Source organism: Pogona vitticeps, chromosome 3 (genome assembly GCF_051106095.1).
Source record: "Pogona vitticeps strain Pit_001003342236 chromosome 3, PviZW2.1, whole genome shotgun sequence".
In the NCBI taxonomy this organism is placed as follows: Eukaryota; Metazoa; Chordata; class Lepidosauria; order Squamata; family Agamidae; genus Pogona; species Pogona vitticeps.
In genome coordinates this window covers 213,573,473-213,587,465 of record NC_135785.1, presented here as the reverse complement: position 1 = coordinate 213,587,465, position 13,993 = coordinate 213,573,473, and the positions used below count along the sequence as shown (strand labels likewise).

The 13,993-nt window shown below is 36.8% G+C and overlaps 1 protein-coding gene across 20 annotated transcripts in view; it reads right to left on the bottom strand.

The window, feature by feature from the left end:
• Positions 1–13,993, bottom strand: part of ROBO2 (roundabout guidance receptor 2) — a 1,246,783-nt gene that overhangs the window by 17,125 nt on the left and 1,215,665 nt on the right. For 10 of the 20 annotated variants that reach the window (XM_020785431.3, XM_072994027.2, XM_072994031.2 and 7 more), the window contains 2 exons: positions 12,253–12,423; positions 1,953–2,198 (listed from right to left, as the gene is read on the bottom strand). The exons of 3 other annotated variants lie outside the window; for them this stretch is intronic. In XM_020785431.3, the coding sequence (XP_020641090.3) occupies positions 1,953–2,198; positions 12,253–12,423 (417 nt within the window). The remainder of the gene's footprint in view (positions 1–1,952; positions 2,199–12,252; positions 12,424–13,993) is intronic. 7 more of the 20 variants (XM_072994034.2, XM_072994035.2, XM_072994037.2 and 4 more) reach the window with 2 other exon arrangements.

Here is a 13,993-nt window from a genome sequence, read left to right as displayed (position 1 = left end):
TTAAACGAAGTTTAATGCGTTCCAATGGTTTTTCTATTCTGTTTAGCGATGTTTCCGAATAGCGATGGTTAATCTGGATCGGATTAACCTCGCTATGCGGGGCACCACTGTATCTAGATCTTTCTCATGAGAGAATAACATCTCCTATGTCAATGGAAGGACCACTCAAATGTTGCCCAAGGTCACATAGGCTGGCTGTACTGGCAGTGAGGAAACAAATTTCCAACCTCTGGCTCTGCAGTGAGATACCTAAACCACTGAGCTATCCAGCCAGGTATGAAACATGATAACATGAAATTCTTCTGTTCAAATGATACTCCTTTGCAGTTCATCTTCTGATAAAAACATTAGTCAAAGAAATGAAATCTCTGTGTGAATTTACTGCTTGAGAGCTGAGTTGCAGAAGCATATGTATTTTATCAATTAACTGATACTTAGGCTTTTGGTTAAAAATTTGTATCTGTTATACTGTATAACACTAGACAAAGACTGTGTCTTGCATTTTTAAATAAGGAGGAGGAGAGTGCTTTTAAATCACTTCTGACTTATGGCAACTGTTTCCAGAGTTTTCTAGGGATAGGGCACTCAGGCACAAGGTACTTACTGTTCCTTTCTTCTGGGGATACCCTGGGACTGTAGAGCTTACCCAAGGCTTCACAGACACATTGGGAACTGAACTCCCAACCTCAAATTCTAATGAGTTCAGTGCTACTTAATCATAAAAATAAATGAATTTGACATCAGTCTTCACAGTACAAATGGTCAAATAATAGACTAATTGTCACTTAAAGATTTTTGAAGCTCCTCATTCTATTAATGGACAGTTAGGGTTTGGATAGGGGACATGGTGGTGCTGCGGGCTAAACCGCAGAAGCCTGTGCTGCAGGATCAGAAGACCAAGCAGTCGTAAGATCGAATCCATGCGACGGAGTGAGCGCCTGTCGTTTGTCCCAGCTCCCGCCAACCTAGCGGTTCGAAAGCATGCAAATGCAAGTAGATAAATAGGGACCACCTCAGTGGGAAGGTAACAGCGTTCCGTGTCTAAGTCGCACTGGCCATGTGACCACAAAAGATTTTCTTTGGACAAACGCTGGCTCTATGGCTTGGAAACGGGGATGAGCATCGCCTCCTAGAGTCGAACACGACTGGACAAAAATTGTCAAGGGGAACCTTTACCTTTACCTAGGGTTTGGATATTTTTGTTTCTGTGTGTCATTAAAATACTTCAGGACATAATAAAACAATATCACTAATCCACCTAAGCTGAGAAAAGGATTGAATGAAAGTTGCAGAAATGTATCTACAAAGAAATCTTTTTGACTTAAAAAAAGGCTCCAAGCTTACCAAGGAGACTTTATCTGTTTAAAAACAACTCAAAAGAAATACAATCAACACCTACCACCACCTAAAAAACCCCAAACGCTTGCAAAGCTGACTTTGAGCTTATTACAGGGAAACAGTCAAAATGTGAAAAATTGGTGGAATAGGTATGAATAAAAGTGGAAAATAAGGACTTTGGTGCACTGTGCATGCAAAAAAACAAACCAAACCAAATTCAGCTGGACTAAAAAAAAATGGAACCAATGTATGATAGATAGATAGATAGATAGATAGATAGATAGATAGATAGATAGATAGATAGATAGATAGATAGATAGATAGATAGATAGATAGATAGATAGATAGATAGATAGATAGATAGATACGATCACACATAAGATGTAATGTACATTTCTCCCCTTTGTATGTAGCCTTATTAAGTCACAAAGGCATGCATTTAGGATTTAGTACTGTACTATAGCTTCACCATTGCAGGAGCAAACTGAAGGTCAAGTGTTATTCTTTTGACTGAAGATCCATGTAAGCCTTGACCTTCACTGCCTGTAGGAGATCTTATAATAGAATATAGTTAGGAAACTGCCTGAGCTGCTTTAAAAGGTGCTGCTACACACCTGATCCAAATGCTTGCTTTTGCTGGCCTTGAAGTTCTGTGGCGCTTATCCATTCTTGGGTTTGCCGCTGCCACTCTAGTGATGTTCTAGCTTGACGATCCAAAGAGCTCTTTGTGTCATCTACGGTGGCTGTATGTTGTCGTTCTAGAGAGCTTCCTTTTCTCTCTGTTGAACCTCCACGTTGGCCAGAGCCTATTTGTTGCCTTAAACCCTGACCAGGGGGTGGGTCTGGTGGTGGTGGAAGATCTAAAAAAATGTGAATAAACTCATAATTTCAGTGACATGTAAATTATGTTTAATGATGTAGAGCAAAAAGGATATGATTTTTAAATCCACAAACATATCTACCCCACATATTTCACTGGATTAAGATTTTTTTTCAGTGTAACAGACATATACTGTATGTTTTTCACCAGAAGAAGTTTTTACTTGACCATGCCTGGTGTTTTAAGTAAACAAAGTCAGTGTTAAGTGACATAGGTTTTGTTTCATTTTGGCTTCTGCATTGTTGTGAAATCATTTTGGAATATATATATATAAATAAAGGATTCCAAAATGATTTCACAGCAATGCAGAAGCCAAAATGAAACAAAACCTATGTCACTTAACACTGACTTTGTTTACTTAATATATATATTAAAAGAATTAACTTTCCCTAATATAGGACACAGCATTTCACACTACAAAAATAGAAGTGTTTATTGTTTCTCTCATGGATTTGTAAATTACAGATATGGCCACATTACAGTACATTACAGATGACCTGCTGAGGGAGGCTGACAGGGGCAAAATGTCTCTGTTGGTCCTCCTCGATATTTCGGCGGCCTTTGATACCGTCGACCACGGTATCCTCCTGGGGAGGCTCTCCGAGTTGGGAATCGGTGGCTTGCCATTAGCCTGGCTCCGTTCCTTCTTGGAGGACCGCCCCCAGAGAGTACAGCTTGGGGAGAGTGTCTCGGCCCCGTGGAGCTCCAATTGTGGGGTCCCGCAGGGTTCGATTATCTCCCCAATGCTGTTTAACATCTATATGAGGCCGCTGGTCATCAGGGGGTGTGGAGCGAGGTGTCAGCAATATGTTGATGACACTCAGCTCTACATCTCCTTTTTTCCAACTGCAGGTGATGCCGTCCTGTCCCTTCAGCGCTGCCTGTGGACTGTACTGGAATGGATGCAGGAGAACGGTTTGAGGCTGAACCTGGACAAGACGGAAGTTCTGAGGGTGGGGGGCCCTGTGGTTGGTGGCTTGGGTGGCTCTCTCTTGTTTGGGGGGGCGACCCTGGCTCCGGCGAGTGGGGTCCGCAGCTTGGGCATACACCTGGACCCGGCGCTCACCATGGAAACACAGGTGGCGTCGGTTGTCCGCTCCGCCTTTTTCCATCTCTGGCGGATTGCCCGGCTGCGGCCCTACCTCGACACGGGGGCTCTCACTACCTTAGTGCACGCACTCGTAATCTCAAGATTAGACCACTGCAACGCGCTATATGTGGGGCTGCCTTTGAGGTTGATACGGAAACTTCAGATGGTGCAGAACGCAGCGGCCAGACTCCTTACGGGAGGGAAGAAATACCATCATATTACTCCTATACTGGCCAGATTGCATTGGCTGCCCATCCGTTTCTGTATCGAATTCAAAGTTTTAATGCTCACTTATAAGGCCCTAAACGGTTTGGGACCTCGATATTTGGCGGAACGCCTCCTCCCACCAAGATCTACCCGGATCACCCAAGCGAGCCAGGAGGTGAGGTTGAGGAGCCTCACGCCGAGGGAGGCCCGGAGGGAAAAGACTCGAAACCGGGCCATCTCGGCGGTGGCTCCTCGCCTCTGGAACAATCTCCCTTCTGAGATTCGCGCGGCCCCTACGCTGGGTACATTCAAAATTCAACTAAAAACATGGCTTTATGTCCAGGCCTTCCCTCCTGCCAGCATTTAAATTAATTTAATTTATTTAATTTAATTTTTTCTTTTTTCTTTTCTTAACTATTATTTGTTATTTTTAGTATGTTTGTTAATATGGATGTTAATGGATTCATATTGTTTTGTATTTTTTTTCTGTTGTTAGCCGCTCAGAGTGGTATAATTATACTAGATGGGCGGGATATAAATCAAATAAATAAATAAATAAATAAATACATTAAGTTCTGGGGGGAAAAAAACCCAAATCTTTAAAAGCAGTGTAGCACGTGCAAATCAGCTTTTTAAGAATTTAAATCAGCTTGTGCTGATTTCAAGCATATAATTGCCTACATCTCACAAGTCTTTTTTAAAGGTGATACTAACATTATTAAAATATTTTATATTGGCAAATACTTTTACAAAATAATGTTGTGCATGTTTTGGTTGATTTATTCTTCTGAGACACTATATTAATGAACATTTTGAATTTATTTTATCCTCCTGAGATAGGAATTTTTAAAAAATATATATATACATCCAGTGTAACAAATTGTTTTCCTGCATCCTGTTTTTGGACCTGGCAATGGTGAAGTAACAATTCTTAGTTTTTCAATGGGTGCATTCTGACATTTTGTTCATGCTGTTTCCAAATAAGCATGCAAGATTATTACATACCACTACTCACTAAATCCTTCTACAAAAGACAGTCTCCAATCCTTTGAATCATGCTGTATGAAATATTTATTGTGCCAGTTTGATTGCTTCCCTTTCTGAACTGGGAATATAGCTATAGCTTTTCACAACTGTTGTCTCTCTTTGACACAGCCCTTTTGGCCATCTTTTGAACATTTGATCAGGTAATTATAACACAGTATGAACCAAAACCAACAACAAAATATTTTCCCCAGTAATCAAAGGAATTTTTCTACACATATGGCCTAGTGGCTATAAGCAACACAAATTCATACCTTGGACGGTCAATAAAAATAGAATAGGGCTGAGGTATGTTTGTGAACCAGCCATAACTATGGAATAGAGCATCACTTATTTGGGACGTAAAGACTATATATAATGTGTTACAAAAGTAGCTGTGTGTACTTGGATTATTCAGAATCATCCAAGGCAACTGATAGTATCTTATTTAAATCATGGAAGACAATGGACAGATTTAGGTTTTAACTCATAACTTCTAGTAAACTGAAACTGTTAATGAACTGCTACCAAAACAAAATTTAATGTCATCTCATAACCCTACAGAGGCAATGCTTTTCAGTGGGAACAGTTCTTTGACATGTTCAGCCAACGGTTATCAAATGTAGAGGAACCAAATTATAGAAACATCAGCTTATGGAGACGTCACTTCCGCTTGGGGGAATGGCCAGTTAAGAGCTGAACCTGCATATCGCCCAGCATGGCAAAAAGCTTTTTAAATGCATTTCTTCTTCTTTCTTCTTCTAGAGGACTGTCTCTTTTTGCATAAATCTTTGAAGGGAAAGATAAGGAATGAGTATATTTAATTAAACTCTCGAAGGACTGTGTTGTTTTAAAACTGAAAACTATTTTCACTTTTGGGTCCGATAAGTGGCTGGATTTTTCTAATAGCTCTGCTCCTAATGAAAAGCTTATTATAACAATAATTATTCTTAATTGGACCTCTTTATGTCAAGGAGAAGGGATAAATCTGCCAAAAAACCCGCTTGGAAAAGGGGAAAAAATCCAGCATCTTCAGATCGCAGCTTAAGTTATTAATAAGTTGAAAAATGGTAAAACACCAGGCCCTGATGGATTGGGTCCAGAATATTACAAGCATTTTAGTTCCATGTGGACACCTAAGTTAAAAATGTTTTACAATAAAATAATGGAGGGAGAGACAATACCTGCTTCTTGGAAGCATTCATTAATGATTCTTATTTTAAAACCCAATAAGGATCAAAGAGATACAGGATCTTATAGGCCCATATCTCTAATAAACCAAGATGCTAAGATTTTTACTGCTATATTAGCAAATAGATTAATAGATTTCTAGCAAATTATATTAAGGGAGACCAGTGTGGTTTCATTAAGTGTAGACAAATGGATAATTTAACTAGATGAGTTTTAAACATTATATATGAGATAGAAAAGGAAAAAAAAATAAAAGCAACAGTTTCCTCATTGGACATATTTAAAGCTTCTGATTGTGTTGAATGGCCAACATTAAAACTTCTTATAAGGGGTTGGGGATTTGGCAAAAAAAAAATTAGAGGAGTTATAGATTATATTCAGATAATACTTCAGAAGTAATAGCTAATGATGGTTTAACAGAACAGATTTTTCTAGGCTGAGATACGAGACAAGGCTGTCCACCTTCACCAATATTGTTTTGTATGGTTATAGAATTGTTAGCTAGTGGAATAAGAAATGATGAATTAATTAAAGGATTAGGAAAAAAATGATACAATTAAGATTAATTTATTTGCTGATGATTCATTATTAACTATCAAAAACCCATTAGAGAGTATTGATTAAAAAGCATTTAGAAAAATTTGGGGAAATAACAGGATTAATTATTAATTGGCAAAAATCATAAATAATGATGTTTAATCATAATATACAGGAACAAGAAATGTTTGTGAATAAATATAGCTTTAAAATGTGTAATCATCTGGTCTATGCGACCACTCTGAGTGGCTTCCAATACAATACAAACAATTAATAAAAACACATAGTTACATAAATCTACAAATGAAAATGTGGAAATCAAGAAAATAGAGTAAAGATAAATTAAAGAGAAATGAGAAGAGAGAATCAAGGAATTGATTACCAAGTTTATGACAAGTGCTAGAATATTAATAGCTAGGATTTGGAAATACAAAAATGATATTAAATTAGAAAATTGGTATGGTGAAGTATGGGACATCACATTAAATGATAAATTGACTATTGAATTCAAGATGAAAAGAGGGGAAATGTTCCAATATTTTTATGCTATTTGGATTAGATTTGTTGAATTTGTATAAGTGAAAGGAAAGGGAAAGCCTCTAAACAACAATCTATACAATTTCAGAAAGGAAGTTTGTAATAAAAATATTGTTCAATGGGTTCCCATGGGTATGGGGTGCACGGTAGAATTTTGTGTATTATACGCACTATTATTTGTATTATTTTTGTATTATTTGTATTTTTGTATTTTTTTTGTCATTGTAATTTTTTTGTTTTTAAAAATAAATTTTAAAAAAAGAAACATCAGTTTATGTAAAGAGCTGGTTTCTCACTACAACCAATATGGACCAGGGTACTTGAAGACAAATTACTTAAATGTAATAAGACCTTCCCTTCTAAAGCAAGTGCTATATTTGATGACGAGGCATTTGTATTAAGAACGTAGAGCAAGGCTCTGACTCTGTCTTTCCTCAACAGCTCTGAATTTGACTCTGAACCCCTTGTCACTGGTATCTGGATTCCTAAATTTTGTACAACTTAAAGAGATGCATTTAGTATTCCATATGCATTGTAAGCTGCAATAACCTTGGATGTTTCTTGTATATTTCTTTTTCTGTTTTGGTGGGGCAAACCCAGGAACCTTTGGGTCTGTGTGAGGCTAGTAGTGAAATGAGCCACAGAACTCTGTTTTGCAAAATCTGGCTCTGTAGCTTTGTATCCTAAGGCCCCAGAATCAATCTGCCCATAAAAACTGTTTGTTGTATCAGTATCAACAAGAAGGACTATGAGCAATTAGACATGAGGCAGTCATACAAAGGCCCAAAGGTTTCCAACTTAAGCTAGGAGGGCTCCTGAAAATCAGCAAAAGGAATTTGTGGAGAACACCTTTACTGGACAGGCTATCTCTTTGGTGAACCAATAATTATTCTTGTTCCCATTCACACAGAATTGCAAAGTCAACATAAAGAAATTATACAAATACTATTTTCTTCCTCTTTGTGTACGTGCTTGTTTATTCTTTTTCGTCCAAATCATCATCATCATTTTAGAACTGCAGAATTGGAAGGGACCCCACAGATCATCAAGTCTAGTTCCTTTCAAGGAGGCACAGGGGGAAATCAAATCCCCAACCTAAGATCCCTAAACCACTTAGCTATCCAACAGTTCTATATGCATTTGGCTTTCAATGCATCTGGAAATGTTTTTCCAAATGTATTTCTTACTGTATAGCTTTTTGGACTTCATTTTTAAAGGTGAAGTCCATAATGATGAATATGACAAATTGGATGGTGACTATGAGAATATAATTTGATAGTTGCTACATAAGTAGCAACTATTATTTCTTATAATAGGTCACTAAAGATATGAATAATTGTATTTTTGCAATTCAACCCCCCCCCCCTATTTTTTAGGCAGCATGGTCATGGGATTTTGGGAGTTGTAATCCAAGAACATAAACCTGCTTATCCCTGTTGCTTGTGATAAAATGTAAGACAGCATGGGCATAGAACTAAGCAGAATACACAAAACTGCTCTGCCATTCTGTTCCATTCCATTCTCCACAGGATTCAAAGACTTAGTATAAATATTTCTCTGGGGCATCCAGACTTAGCTGGCAGCCATTTGCTTTGGCTGGAAAGTAGCCAAGTCATCAGTAGCAGCAACTAATGACACCATAGTTTTGGACAGAGAAATTTGCAAACTAATTAGTAAAATAATGTAATAGTATTAGAGAGTGGTGGCTTTTCTCCCAATTCTGTAATTAGGGAGCTAGGGATTCTCTTATTTTTTGACAATGAAAAACTCAACAGAGCTGAAATGTGTTCCCATTTGACTCACCTTGGATTAGCATGAAATAGTGTGATAGATAATGCATGGTGACTGAAAACAATAATTATTAGTACAGAGTCTTAAAATTGCATAATGTTGCTCATTCTCTACCAGTGCTCTTTACTGGAAATCTCCATTAATTACAAGAGATGCCAAGAGGAGGGCATTTTGAATAAAGAATTTATTTTTATTTTCTCTGAAATACACTATGAGATGTATAGCATATAATGAGTTCTATAATGAGTTAACTCTATATTTTCTTTCTCCCTCTGTTCTATTTAGTCATCAGTTCAATTCTCCTTAATGTCATTAATTGTAATAAGATGGCTGATGTCAGAGTAGGAGATACCACTGAGAAAATAGGGACAGCTTTCATCATATAAAATATATGTTTAAAAGAACACAAATTTAAAAATAAATAAAAAGAAATTCCAGTTATACATTAAAAGGAAATATTGACAGAAAAACCTTTCAAACTTTTTAAAAAATGTGAGGCTGACCTACAGTAGTTATAAAATATGTTTAATTTGGTCATGTATAACAAAAAATAAAAGCAAAAACAGGTTTATCAAATGCCAAGAAAGCTCACACTGAAATAAATCTGGCAGTCGGACAGTGCCACAAGACTTTTATTTTTTTTATTTTTGTTATACATATTGGAGCAGACTAACATAACTATCTCTTCGAAAAGTTATTTTTATGTTCATTTTGAATAATTCATCCAGTTTCAGTATAAACATGTTTAATTAATGTGCCCTGTGAAAATATTTATGTTATGAAAGTAAATAAATATGGATTTTTATTGTGTCAACAGACTAGAAAAATAACAAAGTAGTAAATAATAGGCCAAATACAACTGGATAGTTACATCCATGCAAAAGCAATCATGGAAATTGCTTTGGGTAACTATAGCTAATTGACAAGATTCTGGGGTGTGTGCCAGATGTATGCCAGGCAGCCATCAAGAATGTGACTGACATACATCTCCTCAATTAGTTGTGGCATTTTCTGCAATTGCTCTTGTGCATGTGTAAATATCCAGTAGGATTCTGGCCACTACACAGGTGAAATATTAATGATTTTACAACAGTTATATAATAACTAACTAAACAGATATAAACAGACAGAAGTCGTAAACAATGTATCCTCTAATTTCAGCCCCGCTTGGTGGGGCTCTGACTCTCTCTAACAAAACTTCTCCCCTGCATGTGTGGTGTGTGACTGGAACCACAGGGACTGAGCAGAGGAGGAAGAAAGCTGCATGGAGAGAGGTGGAGTCATGCACGCATGTGCAACCACACACCTTAAAGGGATCCTTGGTTGTAAAATAGGGGTTAATGCCAACTTATTCTCAGCTGAAGGAAAACAAAATGGTTTGGTTGAAAAGATATGATAGGCTAAGTTAGTCTGCACTTCAATACAGAGTTATCTAAGAGTTAAATCCTATGGAATTTTGATGAGTTTATTTTTAACCAGGCATGTACAGTATAGAATTGAATTTTAAAGGAAGTTCATGAAAGGGAAGCCACCATACCCCTTTATCCTCTAGCTGTAACTGGGGCCTACTGATCAATGTGGTGTAGAGCTTGTGGCAGTACTCCCCTTCCTCCTTCCCCAGTATCCTCTCCCCATTGTTTAGGATAGCTTAGTAGAGGTACAGGTGCTGGATAGAAAAGTATGTCAAACTTTATTACATTACCATGTCCAGACCCAAGCTATAGCATTTTGGCTGCTTGACACAAACAATATCTTATACCATTTCCTGATATCCACCAACTTGCAGTTGTTTACAAGCATCATAACAGTACAATATTATTACCAGTACAAATTACTGAGGAGGCAGCTGCAATAACTCACAGAAAACTAGACAGAAAACTAAGTATAGAAGATAGATCTTAACAAAGTGACAAATGAGTGTTACTTTTATGCCCGGGATATTATTATTATTATTATTATTATTATTATTATTATTATTATTATTATTATTATTATTATTATTATTATTATTATTATCATCATCATCATCATCATCATCATCATCATCATCATCATCATCATCATCATCATCATCATCATCATGCAGCTTGACTTTAAGCAATAAGCGACTTTCCTTGATCATAACTACAGCCAGTGGCTATTATAGCTCTAACTGTCAAGATCATCTACTGTCCGTAGCATTGCCTGGTCCTTATCTAACAATACACCTATATGCCTAATAAGCAAATTAGCTGGACTTTCTCCACAAAGAATCCATTGATTCTTTTACTACACCAATTTAAATGGATGAAAATGATGAATGTAGGGAGCGGAAAGAAATACAATGGAATTTAGGGGTTTATGGTTTGGGCCAGTAACATGTTTCATTGAATGATCCAGACAAACAAATGATCAGCATAGTTATCTCATGACTGTTCCAAATTTTGGAGTAAGTCCTTACTTAGAAGTAATTACTTCTGAGCAGAGGTTTTCTTTCTAATGTAATTTTATCTCAAGTAGGAGAAGCTGGAAGTTATGGAGTACTTCAGAGCTGGAACACAGCAGATTTCTCCTACACATTTTTAAAGAGAGAGCTTTATTTTTTTAAAAAACAAACATTTTATATTTTGAGGAGTATTAACAAACAATGAGAATCCATTTAAACAAATGTTGTGTCTTGCCAAATCTCCCCCCCCCAACTGGGTCTTCAAGGCACAGTTATATCTGGTTGCTGTAACAGTGTGATTATATTAAGCTGTTTAACTTTGATGTTGGTAAACAATGAGGGGAAACTATCTTTCTGAGGGCTGAAAGCAAAAGCACTTACATGACATGCCAAAAAGGGGGCTTCATCATGAATGTCTATTTTTTTAGAAAACTGCAAAAGCACATAATTTCAGCTATGAGCTTGACAAAAGCTGAATTTGAGAAGTTCTAGCCAAGCCTTCCTCAATCTGCTTCCATCCAGATATTTTACATTACAACTCCCATAAGTCCCAAGCCAAAATGGCCAATGTTCAAGAACTGGGGCTTGTGGATTCTGAAACATCTGGATGGTGCCAGATACTAGAAAACTGATAGTCTTTAATGTGTCCTAGGTTTCCTGTTACAGAAAAATAAAATAATAACTTTGCTGGATGAATTCCACATTTTCTCCATACTTTGAGGTTATATGTGAATGCTGCAATGTAAATGTTTAATACTTGAATTTGTATAGAACACAAATATATATCCATGTGCATTGGAGAAGAGTTGGGAACAATAGTTTTACAATGTTGAATGGGAAAGAAAGCCTTCTGTCAGAAGCTATGGAAGTAATCTGAATTTAGTGAGCTAAATCAAATTTTAGTTTCAATTAAAAGACTCATGTAAGGGTTGGCACAACAAGTTTCATTACTCCAATATTTATCTATTTGCGATTAATAACAGGATGTAGCCCATTTTTTAAAAAAAATCAACCTCTATAAAGACTGAGTTACATAACTTAATCATATAACATTCATGTTAGCAAATTTATGTGATATTGCTGTGCTATCATACTGGTTACTAATGGCATTCTTTAAGAGTATCTTAAAGCAAATGGTCTTCAAGAAAATCCTTCATATAGGCTTTGGCACACAACTGTGGGAAGCACCTCTTGTACAGTTACTAAGGAAACGACTTCAAAGTAGGAACTTACCATCTGTCATTCCTTCCCTACGGTGAGGCAATGGAGGTTGGTCCACTCTGCCTCCCTTGTGTTTTTTGGTAGGCCTAGGCCTTTGACTCTGATTCTGGGCTGCATTGGTGTTGCTGTCAGAAGAAAATGGACTGGTTGGCCGAGGCCTCTGAGAGGAGGAATATGGTTTGCCTAAAAACAAAAGTTGAAATTAAAATATTATGGTAGTGATGGACCAATGCCTTTCATGTGAATGCTCTAATATTCTTAGTTTATTATTTGGGCTACCTCACATGTGAACTCTTGAAGATGATTTTATTTATGGAACACATCATTGTAAAGTGAAAGAGTAAGCACTATATTTTATTAAGATTAGATTACATAAGTTCCTGTATATTTGCTGATCACCACTTTTTTGTATGCTAAACAGTAATATTATATTAAACATCTTGTTTTCTTTGGAGCAGCAACATTTACACACTGTGTCTGTTCCGAGAAGAAAAGGTCTGTGCCCTGGACAAGGATTCCACATTCTTTGGTAATATTCAACGTACAGTGGACCCTCGACTTACAGACGGCTCGACTTACAGACTTTTCGAGTTACAGACTTCTCTGGATGCAAAATTTAGATTCGACTTGCAGCCAGAGAATCGAATTACAGACCAGAAAAAACCCAAAATGGAACAAAAATAGAATAAAAACTGCCAGTTATGGGATTAATTGGTTTTCAATGCATTGTAGGTCAATGGAGATTCGACCTACAGACTTTTCGACTTGCAGCCACAGTTCCAATACGGATTAATTCTGTAAGTAGAGGGTCCACTGTACTGCATCTTGGTATTATCTATCTGTTGTATTCGGTGATGTCCTTCCAACACTGCTGTTTGATTAAACCCTGCCCAATAACCTCAGATATTCAGAGAGTTCAGTGTCCTTCAGGAACAGCTTTAGGGTTACACTGAGGAGTGCAGGAGAGAGGAGGCGGTGGGAAAACATTGGAGCATATAATATTGGATGTAATAAGGCAGATTTTAAAAGGTAACGGTTTATTTTGGGGCTCAAACATTCAAGAACAGATCATTTCAGTTAATAATTCTTATGTTTCCATGTATATGCATGCACATGTTTATACTTTATGAAATATGTTAGCCATTGGCTATTAGCTGAATCATCATTTCCAGACGTAATGGAATAATTCTGTTTCTTTCTATTAAATAGACCTGGATTAGCAGAAAGTCTTCCCCACTTACATATATAAGGTAAAATGCTTCATTTCTTTCAGAATGTTTACTTTTTTATTAGGCCAAAAACACAAGAAAAAAATAAAGAAGACAATTACATTGTGACACCATAAAGACTAACTACTATGTTTTAATGCGAACTTTCATCCGCTTCCTCAGACTTGTCCAGTAAATATTACATTAAAATCTATCAGTTAGTCTTTGAGGTGCCACAACATTGTTGTCTTCCTTATTTTTTCTTTTAATTTTTTTTTGCTAGAACGGATACATGCAGCTATCTTTTCTAAAACTTTTTCAATTTTTATTCTAAATAGAATTTTTATAGTGTTTCCATATTTCTTAAAAAATAAAAGTAGCCATGTAATCTTTATGTAGAATCAAATGTTTGGATTTGGTAATACAGTACTACCCTCTTAGAGACAAGGTACACAGGAGCAATAATCCAAGAAACTGATTACCTTAGAACCCTCCCATCTGCCTTTGATCACAGATGACTCCTCAGAGTCAGCATTCTTTTTCAA